The sequence below is a fragment of the Oncorhynchus masou genome, chromosome 13 (assembly GCF_036934945.1).
Source record: "Oncorhynchus masou masou isolate Uvic2021 chromosome 13, UVic_Omas_1.1, whole genome shotgun sequence".
Classification (NCBI taxonomy): domain Eukaryota; kingdom Metazoa; phylum Chordata; class Actinopteri; order Salmoniformes; family Salmonidae; genus Oncorhynchus; species Oncorhynchus masou.
This window is the reverse complement of record NC_088224.1, coordinates 74578756-74600218: the sequence shown is the minus strand read 5'-3', so window position 1 is coordinate 74600218 and position 21463 is coordinate 74578756. Positions and strand designations below refer to the sequence as shown.

The 21463-nt window shown below is 45.8% G+C and overlaps 1 protein-coding gene across 1 annotated transcript in view; it reads left to right on the top strand.

The window, feature by feature from the left end:
- LOC135553426 (seizure protein 6 homolog) overlaps window positions 1-21463 on the top strand; it is a 156623-nt gene that overhangs the window by 115738 nt on the left and 19422 nt on the right. The window contains exons 5-6 of the mRNA XM_064985548.1: window positions 17469-17654; window positions 19588-19756. Coding sequence (XP_064841620.1) covers window positions 17469-17654; window positions 19588-19756 — 355 coding nt within the window. The remainder of the gene's footprint in view (window positions 1-17468; window positions 17655-19587; window positions 19757-21463) is intronic.

Below are 21463 nucleotides of genomic sequence, written 5' to 3'. Positions count from 1 at the left end.
GTAGATTGGATGGGCTATTTACAGATGGGCTGTGTACAGCTGCAGCGATTGGTTAGCTGCTCAGATAGCTGATGTATAAAGTTAGTGAGGGAAATCTAAGTCTCCAACTTCAGCTATTTTTGCAATTCGTTCCAGTCATTGGTAGCAGAGAACTGGAAGCAAAGGTGGCCAAAGTAGGTGTTGGCTTTGGGGATGACCAGTGAGATATACCTTCTGGGGCGCGTGCTACGGGTGGGTGTTAACGTGACCAGAGAGCTGAGATAGGCAGAGCTTTACCTAGCATAGACTTATAGATGACCTGGAGCCAGTGGGTCTGGTGACGAATATGTAGCGAGGGCAAGCTGACAAGAGCATACAGGTCGCAGTGGTGGGTGGTATATGTGGCTTTGGTGACAGAACGGATGGCATTGTGATAGACTGCATCCAGTTTGCTGAGCAGAGTGTTGGAGGCTCGGTAGGATTGTCCGTTTTACGAGGGTATGTTTGGCGGCGTGAGTGAAGGAGGCTTTGTTGTGAATTAGGAAGCTGACTCTAGATTTAATTTTGGATTGGCAATGTTTAATATGAGTCTGGAAGGAGAGTTTACAGTCTAGCCAGACACCTAGGTATTTGTAGTTGTCCACATATTCTAAGTAAGAACCGTCCAGAGTAGTAATGCTAGTCGGGCGGGCGGGTGCGGGCAGCGATCAGATGAAAAGCATGAATTTAGTTTTACTGCCGTTTAAGAACAGTTGGAGGCTACGGAAGGAGTGTTGTATAGCAATGAAGGTCATTTGGAGGTTTGTTAACACAGTGTCAAAAGAAGGGCCAGATGTATACAGAATGGTGTCTTCTGAGTCGAGGTTGATAAGGGAATCACCCGCAGCAAGAGCGAATTTATTGATATATACAGAGAAAAGAGTTGGCTCGAGAATTGAACCCTGTGGTACCCCCATAGAGACTGCCAGAGGTCCGGACAACAAGCCTTCCGATTTGACACACTGAACTCTATCTGAGAAGTAGTTGGTGAACCAGGCAAGGCAGTCAATTGAGAAACCCAGGCTGTTGAGTCTGCCGATAAGAATACGGTGATTGACAGAGTCAAAAGCCTTGGCCAGGTCGATGAAGACGGCTGCACAGTACTGTCTTTTATCGATGGCGGTTATGATACCGTTTAGTGCCTTAATATTATTTAGCGTGGCTGAGGTGCACCTGTGACTGGCTCGGAAACCGGATTGCACAGCGGAGAAGGTACGGTGGGATTCGAAATGGTCAGTAATCTGTTTATTAACTTGGCTTTTGAAGACTTTAGAAAGGCAGAGCAGGTTGGATATAGGTCTGTAACAGTTTGGGTCTAGAGTGTCACCCCCTTTGAAGAGGGGGATGACCCCGGCAACTTTCCAATCTTTAGGGATCTCGGATGATACGAAAGACAGGTTGAACAGACTGGTAATAGGGGTTGCAACAATGGCGGCGGATAATTTTAGAAAGAGAGGATCCAGATTGTCTCGCCCAGCTGATTTGTACGGGTCCAGGTTTTGCAGCTCTTTCAGAACTTCTGTTATCTGGATTTGGTTGAAGGAGAAGCTGGGAGGCTCGCGCAAGCCGCTGCGGGGGGTGTGGAGCTGTTGGCTGGGGTTGGGGTAGCCAGGAAGAGAGCATGGCCAGCTGTAGAGAAATACTTATTGAAATTCTCGATTATCGTAGATTTATCGGTGGTGACAGTGTTTCCTAGCCTCTGTGCAGTGGGCAGCTGGGAGGAGGGGCTCTTATTCTCCATGGACAAAACGTTTTGGAGTTAGAGATGTTCCTCCTCCTTCATGTTTCACATTGGGAACCACACATGCAGAGATCATCTGTTAAACCTACTACGCGTCTCACAAAGACACAGTGGTTGGAACCAAAAATCTCAAATTTGGACTCATCAGACCAAAGGATAGATTTCCACCGGTCTCATGTCCATTTCTCATATTTCTTGTCTCAAGCAAGTCTCTTCTTATTATTGGTGTCCTTTTGTAGTGGCGTCTTTGCATCAATTCGACCATGAAGGCCTGATTCACGCAGTCTCCTCTATAAACAGTTGATGTTGAGATCTGTTACTTGAACACTGTGAAGCATTTATTTGGGCTGCAATTTCTGAGGCTGGTAATGCTAATGTACTTATCCTCTGCGGTAAAGGTAACTCTGGGTCTTCCTTTCCTGTGGTGATCCTCATGACAGACAGTTTCATCAGAGCGCTTGATGCTTTTTGTGACGGCACTTTTGCAACTGCACTTTCAAAGTTCTTGAAATGTTTCTGATTGACTGACCATGTCTTAAAGTTATGAACATATTTTGAACATATTTATATTTGGATTTCTTTAACAATTGTTTGGTTATTACATGATTCCATATGTGTTATTTCATAGTTTTCACTATTATTCTACAATGTAAAAAATATTTTAAAAAGAAAGAAAAACTTGAATGAGAAGGTGTGTCCAAACTTTTGACTGGTACTGTAGATTGCTCTACTTCATCATACACCATTAGAACTGTATGTTAGTCATCTAGTGTAGCAGGCCAGTTCTGAGAGTCTATTTCTGGCACAGTGTACTGTAGCTCTATTGGCATGGAAACACTGATGGTTATCAAAGCTTCAGCTACCATCTCCCATTTGGCCAGCAGTCATAAGAGCAGTAACTGCGTGCAGATAGATTTCAAGCAGCAGGTAATGACATGGTAATATCATCGTCATCTATCAGTGAAGAGAGTCTTTATATACCAGCTGCTCTGTGAGAAAGATCAATGAAACAAGAGCAAAACAAGAATCAAATGGAGGAAAACAATCTCCACACAGATTTTGGATAAAGTTGATCAGTGATCGTGATCAAGACCTTGTTCCAACACCTCCCCTTGGCAGCTGTTTAGTAACAACCTTTCACAGACTTGCGAGAGAATGTGATGCTCAGCACGAAACTTACCAAGACACTTGTTTCCTTTCCTTGTCTCCTTTTCTTTATAACCATTATCTGAGAGTATTGGGGCTTCATCATCATTATCATCAAGTGATTTTCCAGGTGGTTAGTAGAATTTAGACACCTAAGCGAGGTAGAGAGATGAAGATGGAGGAGAGTGAGAATGAGAGACAGAAATAGGTAGAGGGATTGTGTACATGAGCGAGTGCCCTGCGTGTATACACAAGTTAGAGTAGAGGGCAGTCGACAGAAACATGTCCTTCCCCAGGCTCCCCTCACCCTTGGTGACGTCTCACTACTGACAGTCACATCTGTCTGTGTCGTCCCCTCGTCTCAGAGCTCCACAGGCTGCCCCCTGGGGTACCACTCCAGCTCCATATCACTCTCTGTCTCTCACACACTTGTTTATCAGCCCCTCCATCGCTTCCCCACTTAGACAGTGCCTCTGATGGTGCAGAGACTGGGCCAGATCAGGGCCAACCCTAGAACCATCCACACACATACTACATATTCAGTGCATTCTGAAAATATTCAGACCCCTTGACTTTTTTCCCCTCATCAATCTACACACAATATCCCATAATGACAAAGAAAAAAAGTTTTTAGAATTTTTGAAAATGTATTAAAAATAAAATCTGAAACATCACTTTTATTCAGTACTTTGTTGAAGCACCTTTGGCAGTGATTACAGCCTCAACTCTTGGGTATGACGCTACAAGCTCGGCACAGCTGTATTTGGGGAGTTTCTCCACATTCTTCTCTGCAGATGCTCTCAAGCTCTGTCAGGTTGGATGGGGAGCGTCGCTGCACAGCTATTTTCAGGTCTCTCCAGAGATGTTCAATTGGGTTCAAGTCCGGGCTCTGGCTGGGCCCCTCAAGGACATTCAGAGACTTGTCCTGAAGACAGTCCTGCGTTGTCTTGGCTGTGTGCTTAGGTTTGTTGTCCTGTTGGAAGGTGAACCTTCGCCCCAGTCTTGAGGTCCTGAGTGCTCTGGATCAGGTTTTCATTAAAGATCTCTCTGTACTTTGCTCCGTTCATCTTTCCCTCAATCCTGACTAGTCTCCCAGTCCCTACCTCTAAAAAACATCCCCACAGCATGATGCTGCCACCACCATGCTTCACCATAGGGATGGTGCCAGGTTTCCTCCAGATGTGACGCTTGACATTGAGGCAAAAGAGTTCAATCTTGGTTTCTTCAGACCAGAGAGTCCTTTAGGTGCCTTTTGGCCAGTTCCAAGTGGGCTGTCATGTGTCTTTTACTGAGGAGTGGCTTCTGTAAAGTTAGAACATGTGGAAAAGGGGAAGAGGTCTAAATACTTTCTGAATGCTCTATACAGTGTATGGATTTAGCATTAAATAACACACATCTCATTGTCTGATTGAAAATGAATATGACTGTAGCCCAGGCAGATCAGATCAGTATTACCAGTATAGCTTGTGTGATTTAATGTGGAAAACAATATTTGTTTCACCCTTCACTCTCCCATACATCACATTCGCCCCGTGTTTCCTAGTCTCTTGCCAAATATTGCTGTTAGTCTGCCCGCCTGGCATTAGGTCTCTGCTGCCTCTCCTTTCAACAAATACATCTAAATGATTCCACAGATGAAATATGGATAAGGGCGGAGTGCTTGCCAAAACGGTCAATAGTGACCTAACTCAGCTTAGAAATGTATGCCCAATTTCAGCGATACAGCGGTTATAGTTTTGACACGCCCTCTAAGGGCATGTAAGATTAGACGACACGGATTTCATAAATACTGTAATAGGTTTGAACCCGCTATCTCTGCTAACAGATCAATGTAAAAAAAAATCACTGTAATTCAGAACAAACCATGAAGCTTCCAACAATTGACAAGATGCTCACAGCAATCTTCTATAGAGAATGTGGGTCATGAGACAAACCAGTTGAGAACCTAGAAGATTAAAGGTTAAAAATGGACCCTTTTCAATAAGTACAAGGCATTCAGGTCCAGACTCCATTGCTATTGAACCCTGAATAGCAGTGGCGATGCAGAACCATAATGATTGTGTTGATGATTACTTGTGGTGGAGTAGGGCATCCATTGTAGTGCAGGGTAGCCTAGTGGTTAGAGCGTTGGACTAGTAAGTGAAAGGTTGCAAGTTCGAATCCCCGAGCTAACAAGGTACAAATCTGTCGTTCTGCCCCTGAACAGGCAGTTAACCCACTGTTCCTAGGCCGTCATTGAAAATAAGAATTTGTTCTTAACTGACTTGCCTAGTAAAATAAAGGTAAAAAAATAAATATGATTAGAACTGTAATGTATTGTATGAACAGCAGAGCATTTTAGATTGACATGAGTCAGTAGCAGAGTGGTGACAGAGAGAGCAGTGGGATTGAATTGGAGTGTATCTCTGTCAAACTCCTTTGTCCCTTGTGGCCGTCTTCAGACACACTTCACATCACAGCCCCCGTTTGACAAGTGTGATTTAATGTGCAGTACGTTAGACAAGCGTCCCCTGACACCCTGTCAGACAAACACGTCAGAAATGCTGCCACTGAATGACGCAAGATTAAGACCCACTGACCCTCAACACTACTCCTCATCCTCCTCCTCCTCTTCTGATCTGTGTACTCTTGTCTAGTCAGCCTCCTGCTCTTTCTCTCTCTCTCTCTCTTCCTCTCTTCCTCTCTACTTTTCCACTGTCTGGTAACCTACCAGTCTGGTTGATAATCATTCTCTTGTAGAAAGAACCCCATGTTTCACTTAATCCGTTTTAATGAAAACCATTAAAGTGGTGGCAAATTGATTTCAAACTTCCACTGATATAATGATCTTTTTAAAATTCAATTTGTCCTCGCCCAGTTAAGTGATCCATCTCCTTATTATTCAACTATTGTTGAAAAGTAATTACAGCCAGAGGATTTCATTTGAACTTAATTGTAGAACAGAATAGATTCTTAGTAAATTCAGTTACCAACATATTAGTATTTAATAAGAAGGGAAATGGCATGGAATGCAATGGTAGCAAACAGAATGAAGTACTCCAAAGAGCCGGTCAAGCATAAACAAGACAAGGACTGATAAGAACCAAACCCTGCTTAACAGCAATAAACTGGGTTTGTCTGTGAATAAACAGCAGTGTAATTATGAATGAACTACCGTTAGGATTATTAAAGTAATTTTGTTTTGCACCAAATTCCAAAGTACTATCAAACGGCTAACTCTATAGCTCTAATGTGTAAGGTACCTATAAAATATAACAAAAAATGAGCAAAAGAGTCACAGAGAAAAGTTAATGGGAATGTTTGTCATTGCAGTTCCCTATCAGGGTTGATTAACAGGCCATGTGCATCCTGATTCTGGTCTACATATTTCCACAGCAGAGCAGAAGTGAGGACATTAACTTGTCCGCAGCGCATTATTATGCCTAGCATAATCACCACCCCACTCAGAGAGGTAGCATGACCGATTCTCCTCTACTGCCTTTCATGTGTTTGCATCCTAATGATTCTGTCCCCACAGATTAGTCTGTGATGATGGGATGTTTTAAGTCTGTTAGTGATAGTGAACTATCCAGGCCACCTCAGAATAACCTAAACCTACGGCTAATCATCCAGCTAATATTAAAATAAATGAAATTTAGGGCTAATTTGGTTACTTTTTCTGTGTAAGACTTTGGTAGATTTTTTTAAAGTGTAATTTTACCTTTATTTAACCAGGCAAGTCAGTTAAGAACAAATTCTTATTTTCAATGACGGCCTAGGAGCAGTGTGTTAACTGCCTGTTCAGGGGCAGAACGACAGATTTGTACCTTGTCAGCTCGGGGATTTGAACTTGCAACCTTTCGTTTACTAGTCCAACGCTCTAACCACTAGGCTACCCTGCCACCCCAGTGAGTGTGGAATAAACCTCCATCAAACCCCATTTCATAGACCCACACCATCCATGTGTCCAGTCAGTCCGTATTTCAGTCATTCCAAGTGAACCTCCTGAAGTTTTGCTGTACTTGGGCCTTTCCCTCTCTCTCTTCGGACCTTTTCTTTGTAGACCCCACATCACAATCTCATTAGCATTAGCAAAGCCATATAAAAACTGAGGACCATGGGTTTTTAACTGCATTGGCAACCAATAGTCTATTCACTTTTAATGAAGTTATTATATTTGCTGGCAGTTAGCTCCTATAGCAGCTCCATGGTGCTCTGCTGTAGTGAGACATTTCATGGACTCATATTATTACACCATTCACCCGTTATCACGGCATGCTGTAAATTTAATGAAGCAAGAGCCTTTTATTGCCTTTGTGCTTTAGGCACCTGAGGTTTGAGTGGGAATAAGAGGTGTGTGGGTTGCTACTGTAGTATTTCCATGGGAATGTGGTAGACTTGTGTCTCTATGAAGTCTCTGTTTCTCTGTTTTCATGTCTGAATGACAAACTAGGCTACAACCTGGAACCAAAACCCAACACCGAACTCAAACCGGCTGAGCGCGTACGCCATTGCGTGTGAGTGCCATCGTGTATTTTGTCTGCGCACACCAAACGCGATCACGACACGCAGGTTAAAATATCAAAACAAACTCTGAACCAATTATATTAATTTGCGGACAGGTCAAAAATCATTAAACATTTATGGAAATTTAGCTAGCTAGCTTGCACTTGCTCGTCAATTTGTCTTACTTAGCTAGCTAATTTGTCCTGGGAATTAAACATTGAGTTGTTATTTTACCTGAAATGCACAAGGTCCTCTACTCCGCCAATTAATCCAAACATAAAAAGGTAAACCGACTCCTTTCTAGTCATCTCTCCTCCTTCCAGGCTTTTTCTTCTCTTGACTTTATATTGCGATTGGCAACTTTCTTAAATTAGTTGCATTACCGGCACTGACCTCGTTCGTCTATCAGTCACCCAAGTGGATATAACCAATGAGGAGATGGCACGTGGGTACCTGCTTCTATAAACCAATGAGGAGATGGGAGAGGCAGGACTTGCAGCGCGATCTGCGACAGAATAGAACTGACTTCTATTTTAGCCCTTGGCAACGCAGATGCTCATTGGCGCAGTGTGGGTGCAATAATTGAATAACATGTATGTCTACATTTATTTTGCAACGCTCGTGCATGCGATGCCAGCGGTGTAGTCAGCCTGTTAAACGTAAGAGTATGAAGCTATGAAATAAAAATAAAAATAGATTTCTGTTGGTGCATAAAACTTTCTGTCTGCTCTTAACATGAATATAAGCGTACATAAATATGGTACACTATTTCCCAAAATGGGAATATGGCATAGAAATGCATGCCATTTGCCAGGTAAATTAAATGTCATTCTCGTAGATGTTTTCTCCTTTCCATGATGGGCGCCCTTCCACACCACCTCATCTTGCATATCCCATAGGGGCCTTCAGACACACAGTCACAGGTCTGAAAGGTAATTTTATCCTTCCTTTGCTCTCCCTGCTCTGTGGGGTTAATGTGAGGCAGCGTTTAATCCAATCTAAACACTGAAACAGATTTCCCATATGCCCCTGTCTTCTCTCCTCAGTGACCCTGTCACACACGGTTATTCTCAATGAGACCTGATGAGCCTGGCTGCAAATGAATCCCCTCTGTGTTTCATAATTAATGCCCGTGGATGGTGTGGAGGAGGATGCATCTTCCATTAGGCCATGCAAAATACAGGAGTTTTAATAGACCATTAGTCTCTGTTAGCGCTTCAGCATTATAAAATGTTCTTATATTTATACTTGAACTTAGTCGTAAGATCATTCCCGACAGTGTGCTTACGTTGGATTCATAAAAGATACTGAGCATAAAAAACCTTGCTTACGCAGGTTCTAAGAGGCCCATTTGTAACTTACACAGCTGTGATCTATAAATCTTAAACTAACTTAAAATTGACGGCACCTGAACTTGCCTTACAATCAGCGGTTTCCCCTTATAGAATGCTATCACAAATCAAGGTTTAGTCAGGAATAACCATGGACCAAAAGAGAAAGGCAAAGTTTTTGGAAGACGAGATGACTTGTGGCAGGATGCGGCTGAATGATGGCTGTGAAATACCCGACATGTCTGGGATGTCCCAGTAGCGAGGAATCCCAGAGTGGACAGGACTTGGACAGATACGGGTACGGCATGATTACAGCGTGTCTTCCTTTCCAGATTAGGGGCGAAATCTGCTCACAAATCTAAATCATTTATTGGGAGACGATAGCGACTTATAAACAATGGATCATCTTGCTCAAAAAAAGTAATTTGAAGAAAGTCTCTGAAAACTCACTCCCTTCCAGAAGCACGGTTTCAATGTCTTCCAATAACGCAAGAACAGCCATGGTTACTTTCTTCTAATTTGACACAGTATTTATAGAACATCACATCCTGTTTTTAATTCAGAACACCTTGCGTCTGGCAATTAATTCCTCACACCTTTAATTGATCATTCTTAACTGCATTACATAATACATAACCAGCAGGAAAATCACTTATGTCAAGTCTAGACTTTGCGTAGAGAGAAGATTATTTCCGCGTCAAAGGTTTTATAAATAACTACTTATATGTGGTTTTCTGCGTAAGAGTCATACTTAAGATCAACATTGATCGTACGTCCGTTTTAAAAATGAGGCCCCAGGACTCTCTCTGATTGCAGGCAGAGCGAAATGGCTAGGGGACTGCGGTGACCTCTGTGATGGCAAACTGCCACCCGTTCTGCATTTCTTCTGTGCTACGAAACGAGAGTGTGTTTGGAATCAGTAATAAGACTGGGTGCTTAGCAGTGTCTTCAACGTTTGGTTTGGTAGGGTGACCACGGATTGTGACCATGTTTAAGTTCTGGCAGAGCAGGAACCTGAGGAGGGAAAACGAGCCTGAGAATTCTGCTAACACTTCATTACAACTAGGTTGTGAGAAGGTTGGTAATGTCTTTACCTAGTCACTAGCTTACTAATTCACTAGCCTTGTAGTTAGAGTGTCCGCCCTGGCATTGGAAGGTTGTGAGTTCAGAACCTGGCTGAGTCATACCAAAGCCTGTAAAATAAGGGGACCTGATGCATCTTGACTTTGGCACTCAGTATTAAGGAGATAGTGGTGATTGGGGGTACCCTGTGATAGACTAGCATCCTGTACAGCAGGGGTACTTGTACATCATGCTGCCTCGCGCTACAGAAACAGGAGCTAGGTGCCTGCACTATTAGCTGTTCTGGCTTGTACAAGCCTGGGACTATAAGGTTCTATTTGCATTTTTAAAAATCAAAAATGAGTTAATAACATACCCTTGTTCTGTTCAAGGTATAGTATATAGTACTCTAAATACCCCAATTCATGTTGTTAAGTTCAAAAGAATACAAGATAAACATTTCTGACACCATTCAAACCAATGAGTTCAGAACTTTAAATCCAATTATGTCAGAATCATATTTTTGCAGATAAAACCTTATAGTCCAAAGCTCTCGTAGTGACAAAGTTTTACAGACAACACTGTAAAGTCACAATTTTGGTAAAAACATGGTGACGTATTTTGGCTAGATTTGGTGTCTCTGTCCCTGTGTGGTGTCCTAAATGTGGACCGAGCTCTACAGCCCAGTGTGCACTCTATCATATCTCTCCGGGGGGAGTTGAGGGCCTCTCAGAATATAAACATGGCCATTGAATCTGCTAGTGCTACTTAGCCGTCAGCTAATCTCCCAAGCCAGTTGTTCCAACGGCATCGTTACCAGTCTGAACCCATCTCATTTTATGGCCTCTATAACACAGTAGGAGGGGAAGGCTGTGTGGACAGTGAAGAGGAGGAGGCTGGCTTCCAGTGTGATTTAGTACCTGGAGGATCAGCTCCACGTTAGGCCAGCCTCCAGTGCACCCTCTTTATTAGTCTAATTGAAACAGAAACGGCGGGGTGATAATGCTATAACAACACCCCCATGCCTTCGCCCCTAAGCCAGAACCCGCTGCGCTGATACGCCCGCCGCAGCCTGCAATAAACCATAAATAAAATGGATAGCAGAGGGGACTGGGCCATGCTCATTGGCTCATTGACTCCGAGGAGCACTTTAACTTTCAAATCGCATGCACTAGAAAGATTAGACAGCAGCCAGCAGCAGGCCTCTTCTCTATGTCTGCATGGCCCACTCTTTCTGGCCTTTTCTCGCCATTGGTTTTTAAGTGTGGGAAGACCCAGCCAGTAAGGCCCAAGACGATAGACCTGGACCCAATTTTTACACTCAGAGGAGCTCCTGTGAAACGCAGTGTGACTTAAACTGAACTGTACAGTATGTGTCATCATATCCTCTATGGTACCCTGTTACAGGCATCATCTCCTCTATGGGTACCCTGTTACAGGCATCATATCCTCTATGGTACCCTGTTACAGGCGTCACCTCCTCTATAGTACCCTGTTACAGGCATCATCTCCTCTATGGGTACCCTGTTACAGGCATCATATCCTCTATGGTACCCTGTTACAGGCATCATCTCCTCTATGGGTACCCTGTTACAGGAATCATCTCCTCTATGGGTACCCTGTTACAGGCATCATATCCTCTATGTGTACCCTGTTACAGGCATCATCTCCTCTATGGGTACCCTGTTACAGGCATCATCTCCTCTATGGGTACCCTGTTACAGGCATCATATCCTCTATGGTACCCTGTTACAGGCATCATCTCCTCTATGGGTACCCTGTTACAGGCATCATCTCCTCTATGGGTACCCTGTTACAGGCATCATCTCCTCTATGTGTACCCTGTTACAGGCATCATCTCCTCTATGGGTACCCTGTTACAGGCGTCACCTCCTCTATAGTACCCTGTTACAGGCATCATCTCCTCTATGGGTACCCTGTTACAGGCATCATCTCCTCTATGGGTACCCTGTTACAGGCATCATCTCCTCTATGGGTACCCTGTTACAGGCATCATCTCCTCTATGGGTACCCTGTTACAGGCATCATCTCCTCTATGGGTACCCTGTTACAGGCATCATCTCCTCTATGGGTACCCTGTTACAGGCATCATCTCCTCTATGGTTACCCTGTTACAGGCATCATCTCCTCTATGGGTACCCTGTTACAGGCATCCTCTCCTCTATGTGTACCCTGTTACAGGCATCATCTCCTCTATGGGTACCCTGTTACAGGCATCCTCTCCTCTATGTGTACCCTGTTACAGGCATCACCTCCTCTATAGTACCCTGTTACAGGCATCATCTCCTCTATGGGTACCCTGTTACAGGCATCATCTCCTCTATGGGTACCCTGTTACAGGCATCATCTCCTCTATGGGTACCCTGTTATAGGCATCATCTCCTCTATGGGTACCCTGTTGCAGGCATCATCTCCTCTATGGGTACCCTGTTACAGGCATCATCTCCTCTATGGGTACCCTGTTACAGGCATCCTCTCCTCTATGTGTACCCTGTTACAGGCATCATCTCCTCTATGGGTACCCTGTTACAGGCGTCACCTCCTCTATAGTACCCTGTTACAGGCATCATCTCCTCTATGGGTACCCTGTTAAAGGCATCATCTCCTCTATGGGTACCCTGTTACAGGCATCATCTCCTCTATGGGTACCCTGTTACAGGCATCACCTCCTCTATAGTACCCTGTTACAGGCATCATCTCCTCTATGGGTACCCTGTTACAGGCATCATCTCCTCTATGGGTACCCTGTTACAGGCATCATCTCCTCTATGGGTACCCTGTTACAGGCATCATCTCCTCTATGGGTACCCTGTTACAGGCATCATCTCCTCTATGTGTACCCTGTTAAAGGCATCATCTCCTCTATGTGTACCCTGTTACAGCCATCACCTCCTCTATGGTTTCCCTGTTACAGGAGTCATCTCCTCTATGGGTACCCTAATACAGGCATCACCTCCTCTATGGCAGGTAGCACAGCGGTTAAGAGAGTTAGGCCAGAAACTGAAAGGTTGCTGGTTCTAATCCCAGAGCCGACCAGGTGAAAAACATCTGTCAATGTGCCCTTGAGCAAGGCATTTAACCATAATTTCTCCTATAAGTCGCTCTAGATAAGAGTGTTTGCTAAATTACAAAGATGTACCTTGTTATTGGCTTATTAGTGTCACCTGCTAAAACCACTAGCTATATCAACATCTCTCCACTTCGTGAAAACACTTATCTCCTGGTTGTTGGGTGACACGCCTCCCCCTTGGACACAGAAACATGTCAGACAGAGACATTTCCCTAGAGAAATCTTGTACCCAGCTCACCACAACACCACAGGGTTTTAATTTCTAGGAGGAAGTATTTGGGGTTGGACAACAACAGAAGAGTTGGTTAAGTTAAAAGCTATCTCGCTTTGGTTAAAGTAAGAAAATTATTTCATATTGTATTTTGAGACAGGAAAAAGAGACATAAAAATGTTGCAGTTGCAAGGCTATTTGTCTTTGAGAAAAGACCATAATAACGCTGCTGTGATGACACTTCTATCTTGTATTTAAAACTGAAGTTGGCAGAGTAGATGAGAGCCCGGTAAGCCTTGATATTTACTGCTGAGACTGACGCTCATAACACCTAGCTGGGTGAATGATGATAGAAGATGGTTTCGGAAGTCACCACTGGTGACCAGATAAATACTCATCTGAATACTGCTCTAATAGGAAACACAGTCAGATGCCTGCTAGTTCTCTCATCTCTATGTGTGCTTGAGGAATCACAGAGCGAAGCAAACATCTTCCTGACTGTGTGTGTGGTTGACAGGGCTGAGCCGGGTCAATGGATATGATTTATCACCCTATTTAAGCACTGTACATCAGTGAAAGCTGGTGGCATGAGCCTGTCGTCTTCTAGCTCCTCCGACCAGCCTCCACTGCTGTAATATTTTCTCTACTGAGGAGAGGCAACGTCTCCTTGAGACAGAATCAATGGTGGAGGGCTGCACTGCCTTCCAACAGGCTAACAATGAAGCTGCAACAATTACAGTCAGACACACAGCCTGGAACGAAGTCCACACATATCTCTGTAAATAGCTGGGGATGAGGGGAAAAACACTAACAGTTGTTTGTTAAAGATCCACTTGTGGGTCATTCTTGGTATACAGACAGGACAGTACTCCTGGTCCCTATTACATGTTCACAGATTGAAAAAACAAACAAAAAAACAGTACCGTTATTGATCTCGGTCCCTCAGTGGGTATTCAGCCAAGCAATGCATTCTGTTGAGCAGGATACGCATTAGGAAGCCATGCTGTATGTGTGTGTAGTGTGTCATGAATGTACATGTATGAAGAGGCAGAGGGGAGGGCAGATAGGCCTGTTTAATGGCCTGCATTAGGCATATGATGTATTTGATGACTTCTGTAACCGTAAAAGCATTGGTTTCATGCAATCAATTCTTGGGCCGACTCTCTTCTCTGTATATATCAATGATGTCGCTCTTGTTGCTGGTGAGTCACTGATCCACCTCTACGCAGACGACACCATTCTGTATACTTCTGGCCTCCTTTGGACACTGTGTTAACAAACCTCCAAACGAGCTTCAATGCCATACAACACTCCTTCCATGGCCTCCAACTGCTCTTAAATGTAGGTAAAGCTAAATGCTCTTCAACCGATCGCTACCTGCACCTTTCCCGCCCATCCAGCATCACTACTCTGGATGGTTCTGACTTAGAATATGTGGACAACTACAAATACCTTGGTGTCTGGTTAGACTGTAAACTCTCCTTCCAGACTCACATAAAACATCTCCAATCCAAAGTTAAATCTAGAATTGGCTTCCTATTTCACAACAAAGCCTCCTTCACTCATGCTGCCAAACATACCCTCGTAAAACTGACCATCTTACTGATCCTCGACTTTGGCGATGTCATTTACAAAATAGCCTCCAACCCCCTACTCAACAAACTGGGATGCAGTCTATCACAGTTCCATCTGTTTTGTCACCAAAGCCCCGTATACTACCCACCACTGAGACCTGTACGCTCTCGATGGCTGGCCCTTGCTTCATACTCGTCACGAAACCCACTGGCTCGAGGTCACCTACAAGACCCTGCTAGTTAAAGTCTCGCCTTATCTCTGCTCGTTGGTCACCATAGCTGCGCCCACCTGTAGCACGCTTTCCAGCAGGTATATCTCACTTGTCACCCCCAAAGCCAATTCCTCCTTTGGTCGCCTCTCCTTCCAATTCTCTGCTGCCAATGACTGAAATTAACTACTGGAAACACTTATCTCCCTCACTAGCTTTAAGCACCAGCTGTCAAAGCAGCTCACAGATCACTGCACCTGTACATAGCCCATCTATAAATAGCCCAAACAACTATCTCTTCTCCTGCTGTATTTATTTATTTATTTTGCTCCTTTGCACCCCAGTATTTCTACTTTGCACACTCATCTACTGTCAAATCTACCATTCCAGTGTTTTAATTGCTATATTGTATTTACTTCACCACCATGGCCTATTTATTGCCTTTACCTCCCTTATCTTACCTCATTCGCTCACATTGTATATAGACTTATTTTTCTACTGTATTATTGACTGTATGTTTGTTTTACTCCATGTGTAACTCTGTGTTGTTATATGTGTCAAACTCCTTTCCTTTATCTTGGCCAGGGTGCAGTTGTAAATGAGAACTTGTTCTCAACTTGCCTACCTGGTTAAATAAAGGTGAAATAAAATAAAAATGAAAAATATGACCAGACCAATCACTAAGTTTATGCTCTGGAATAACACAGGTCCTATAGACATGTACTCTGGTAGGATAGGGTCTATGACCTGTCAGTGGTCATCCTCACACCTCTCTCTAAATATACTTTAGGTTTGGTTCCCCTCCCTCTAAAAGTCTTTATGAGGAACAAGAAAGTGTTTTCTGTACTTATACTTTTATTTTGAGTCAGCGTGGATGCTGTTAGTCGCAGGTTGTGTCCAACTCTCATTCTCTCTCTCTCATCCTCCCTCTCACCCTCCCTGTCTCTCTCTTCTCCACCCTCTCCCCCTCCCTGTCTCTCTCTTCTCCACCCTCTCCCCCTCCCTGTCTCTCTCTTCTCCACCCTCTCTCCCTCCCTCTCTCTCTCTTCTCCTCCCCTCCTTCACTCCCTCTCTCTCTCTCTCTTCTCCACCCTCTCCCCCTCCCTCTCTCTCTCTTCTTCTCCCCTCCTTCACTCCCTCTCTCTCTCTTCTCCACCCTCTCCCCCTCCCTCTCTCTCTCTTCTCCACCCTCTCTCCCCCTCCCTCTCTCTCTCTTTCTCCACCCTCTCCCCCTCCCTCCCTCTCTTCTCCTCCCCTCCTTCACTCCCTCTCTCTCTCTTCTCCACCCTCTCCCCCCTCCCTCTCTCTCTTCTCCACCCTCTCCCCTCTCCCTCTCTCTCTCTTCTCCACCCTCTCCCCCTCCCTCTCTCTCTCTTCTCCACCCTCTCCCCCTCCCCTCTCTCTCTTTCTCCACCCTCTCCCCCTCCCTCTCTCTCTTCTTCTCCCCTCCTTCACTCCCTCTCTCTCTCTTCTCCACCCTCTCCCCCTCCCTCTCTCTCTCTTCTCCCACCCTCTCCCCCTCCCTCTCTCTCTCTCTCTCTCCACCCTCTCCCCCTCCCCCTCCCTCTCTTCTCCCCTCCCCCTCCTTCACTCCCTCTCTCTCTCTTCTCCACCCTCTCCCCCCCTCCCTCTCTCTCTCCTCCCCTCTCCACCCTCCCTCCCCCTCTCCTCCCTCCCCCTCCCCCTCCCTGTCTCTCTCTTCCACCCTCTCCCCCTCCCTGTCTCTCTCTTCTCCACCCTCTCCCCCTCCCTCTCTCTCTCTTCTCCTCCCCTCCTTCACTCCCTCTCTCTCTCTCTCTTCTCCACCCTCTCCCCCTCCCTCTCTCTCTCTTCTTCTCCCCTCCTTCACTCCCTCTCTCTCTCTTCTCCACCCTCTCCCCCTCCCTCTCTCTCTCTTCTCCACCCTCTCCCCCCTCCCTCTCTCTCTCTTCTCCACCCTCTCCCCCCTCCCTCCCTCTCTTCTCCTCCCCTCCTTCACTCCCTCTCTCTCTCTTCTCCACCCTCTCCCCCCTCCCTCCCTCTCTTCTCCTCCCCTCCTTCACTCCCTCTCTCTCTCTTCTCCACCCCCTCTCCCCCTCCCTCTCTCTCTTCTCCACCCTCTCCCCCTCCCTGTCTCTCTCTTCTCCACCCTCTCCCCTCCCTGTCTCTCTCTTCTCCACCCTCTCCCCCTCCCTCTCTCTCTTCTCCTCCCCTCCTTCACTCCCTCTCTCTCTCTCTCTCTTCTCCACCCCTCCCCCTCCCTCTCTCTCTCTTCTTCTCCCCTCCTTCACTCCCTCTCTCTCTCTTCTCCCCCTCTCCCCTCCCTCCTCTCTTCTCCACCCCTCTCCCCCTCCCTCTCTCTCTCTTCTCCACCCTCTCCCCCCCTCCCTCCCTCTCTTCTCCTCCCCCTCCTTCACTCCCTCTCTCTCTTCTCCACCCTCTCCCCCTCCCTCCCTCTCTTCTCCTCCCTCCTTCACTCCCTCTCTCTCTCTTCTCCACCCTCTCCCCCTCCCTCTCTCTCTTCTCCACCCTCTCCCCCTCCCTCTCTCTCTTCTCCACCCTGTCCCCTCTCCCTCTCTCTCTTCTCCACCCTCTCCCCCTCCCTCTCTCTCGTCCCACAGCCTTTGTGTTGAGCTGTACCTTTCCCCAGCAGCCGGTCTGTGGGGATGTGTCTGTGAGCAGCCTCCACTCTGGTGGAGAGGCCTACTTCTACTGTCTGACTGGATACCAGCTGCAGGGAACCAACACACTGACCTGCCTCAACGCCAGCACCCCCTACTGGAGCGGCACGGAGCCGCAGTGCCACGGTGAGGGCTGGGGGCAGCTCGCTACACACCTCTCACCCCCAAATACCACAATGGGACCAGTAGACCTTGCTATGCACACATAATTTTTCCACAGTTATTGAACATATTAATAGACACAAACACTTTTCTCTTCTCAATCCTTATCACATAGCCTTTTAAAAACAAATTCACATGTGATTTGTCCTGTAACTATTCCTACCAGAGCATCAACACAGTTCTTCCCTCTTCAACAAGTGAGACGTGTGACCACATGAATATGTTGTCCTCGCGGGAGCAGTGAGACCACTTGAATGATCTCACATGCACTCAGCTTGGTGTTGCTCAAAAGTGAATTGGGGTTTAATCATTGTGAGCTGCAGTGTCTGTTGCATTGGGGTGGTGAATGTTAAACAGACAGCCCTATTCAGCCAGGCCTCGCCTCTAAGAAGTGAAGCACTAAACAAAACAAGACACGTTTTTGTTGTTGTTCTCAGCCGAACCAAGGACTGCGTCATATTTTCTCTTCCAAGAAGTTCACCTCTTGATTCTGCTTGTATTCATCTTGCATAACAAGCACAGATTCAGACAGGGTTCAATCCCTGGTGGAGGACCGTTTAGAAGCAGACAGTTTAGATGCAGGATCTCGTTTTGGTGCTCAGATGAGCACCAGTTATGAATAGTGAGTGAATGTTTTAGTCCTGGGTTGGAACAATGGGTCTCTACATTGTTTCAACACTGAATGGAGAGCAGGGAGGCTCCCTCCTTGCGTTGGGCATCGTCAAGGCATAGTTTAGAAAATGTGTGGAGAGACTAAAAGGATTCTCTCTCCTACCATTCATACAGTGTGTGTGTGTGTGTGTGTGTGTGTGTGTGTGTGTGTGTGTGTGTGTGTGTGTGTGTGTGTGTGTGTGTGTGTGTGTGTGTGTGTGTGTGTGTGTGTGTGTGTGTGTGTGTGTGTGTGTGTGTGTGTGTGTGTGTGTGTGTGTGTGTGTGTGCCTGCGTGCCAGACAGTGGTCCCAGAGCCCACAGCACGGTGTCTGCCACGGTATGATTACTGATGGCAGGGCAGAGTGCCACAGAGCAGGTTAAGGCTGAGGCTGCTGCTCTGCTTTAATTAAGCCTTGTGTCTACCTAGCTTACCTTCACCTCGTCTGTTGTGATACACTGTTACCAATACCAGACCCACTCTCTCTTTTATTTATTTTTACAAGCTCAAATCTTGCTCTTACTCACCACCTCGACTCATTATGTTCTCTGGATGTATCTCTAGTCATGGTTTCCCAAGGTACAGTATTCTCTGTCGTGACACATTCTGTTTGACTGAGATTTAAGCAAATGTTTCTCCCAGACTAAAATATGTCTCTCTCTCCCTCCTCCTCCCATCCCACTATTCTCCTTTCCTCTCCTCCCATCCCACTCTTCTCCTCTTCTGTCCTCTCCTCCCATCCCACCCATCTTCTCTTCTGTCCTCTCTTCCCATCCCATCCTTCTTCTCTCCCTCCTCCTCCCATTCCATCCTTCTCTCCTCTCCTCCCACATTCTGTTTGACTGAGATTTAAGCAACTGTTTCTCCCAGACTAAAATATGTCTCTCTCTCCCTCCTCCTCCCATCCCACTATTCTCCTCTCCTCTCCTCTCCTCTCCTCTCCTCTCCTCTCCTCTCCTCTCCTCTCCTCTCCTCTCCTCTCCTCTCCTCTCCTCTCCTCTTCTCTCCTCTCCTCTCCTCTCCTCTCCTCTCCTCTCCTCCCATCCCACCCTTCTGTCCTCCCATCCCACCCTTCTCTCCTCCCATCCCACCCTTCTCTCCTCCCATCCCACCCTTCTTCTCTCCTCTCATCCCACCCTTCTTCTCTCCTCTCATCCCACCCTTCTTCTCTCCTCTCATCCCATTTTTCTTCTCTCATCTATCTCATCTTCCTTCTCTCCTCCCATTCCTACTTCATGGGCATCCCAGCTGCCTGTGGTGGCATTGTCCGGAATGCCACGGTCAGCCGCATTGTGTCGCCCGGTTTCCCTGGCAACTACAGCAACAACCTGACGTGCCATTGGCTTCTGGAGGCCCCAGAGGGACAGCGTGTGCATGTCCACTTTGAGAAGGTGGCCCTGGCAGAGGACGATGACAGGTGGGATGTTGGTCATGGGGTTCAATTCACTACAGTGTTCAGTCAGGCCTGGGCTCAAATAGTATTCATTTTGTTCCAAGTATTTTGAGCTTTGATTAAGTGTGTCCAGCTCCGCTAAAGGATGGGACTAAAAACAAACAAAAGATAGGCAAATTGACATCATTTAAGTCAATTGGAGGTGTACCTGTGGATGTATTTCAAGGCCTACCTTCAAACTCAGTGCCTCTTTGCTTGACACTATGGGAAAATATAAATAAATCAGCCAAGACCTCAGAGAAAAAAATTGTAGACAAGTCTGGTTCATCCTTGGGACCAATTCCCAAACTCCTGAAGGTACCACGTTCATCTGTACAAACAATAGTACGCAAGTATAAACTCCATGGGACCACGCAGACGTCATACCCCCAAGGAAGGAGACGCGTTTTGTCTACTAAATATGAACTTACTTTGGTGCGAAAAGTGCAAATCAATCCCAGAAGAACAGCAAAGGACCTTGTGAAGATGCTGGAGGAAACCGGTACAAAAGTATCTATATCCACAGTAAAACGAGTCCTATATCGACATAACCTGAAAGGCCGCTCAGCAAGGAAGAAGCCACTGCTCCAAAACCACCATAAAAAGACAGACTACGGTTTGCAACTGCAACTGGGGACAAAGATCATACTTTTTGGAGAAATGTCCTCTGGTCTGATGAAACAAAAATAGAACTGTTTGGCCGTAATGACCATCGTTATGTTTGGAGGAAAAAAGGGGGAGGGCTTGCAAGCCGAAGAACACCATCCAAACCTTGAAGAACGGGGGTGGCAGCATCATGTTGTGGGATGCTTTGCTGCAGGGGGGCCTTGTGCACTTCACAAAATAGATGGTATCATGAGGAGGACAATTACGTGGATATATTGATGCAACATCTCAAGACATCAGTCAGGAAGTTAAAGATTGGTCGCAAATGGGTCTTCCAAATGGACAATGATCCCAAGCATACCTCCAAAGTTGTGGCAAATTGGCTTAAGGACAACAAAGTCAAGGTATTTGAGTGGCCATCACAAAGCCCTGACTTCAATCCCATAGAAAATTTGTGGGCAGAACTTAAAAAGCATGTGCGAGCAAGGAGTCCTACAAACCTGACTCAGTTACACCAGCTCTGTCAGGAGGAATGGGCCAAAATTCACCCAACTTATTGTGGGAGGCTTGTGGAAGGCAACCTGAACCGTTTGACCCAAGTTAAAATATTTAAAGGCAATGCTACCAAATACTAATTGAGTGTATGTAAACGTCTGACCCACTGGGAATGTGATGAAAGAAATAAAAGCTGAAATAAATCATTATGAGCTGAAAGTATGAGTATCAGTATGAGCTGAAAGTTTAGAGGGACGGCCAGGTCTTGGTAGATTTGCAGTGGTCTGATACTCCTTCCATTTCAATATTATCGCTTGCACAGTGCTCCTTGGGATGTTTAAAGCTTGGGAAATCTTTCTGTATCCAAATCCGTTTAAACTTCTTCACAACAGTATCTCGGACCTGCCTGGTGTGTTCCTTGTTCTTCATGATGCTCTCTGCCCTTTTAACGGACCTCCGAGACTATCACAGTGCAGGTGCATTTATACGGAGACTTGATTACACACAGGTGGATTGTATTTATCATCATTAGTCATTTAGGTCAACATTGGATCATTCAGAGATCCTCACTGAACTTCTGAGAGTTTGCTG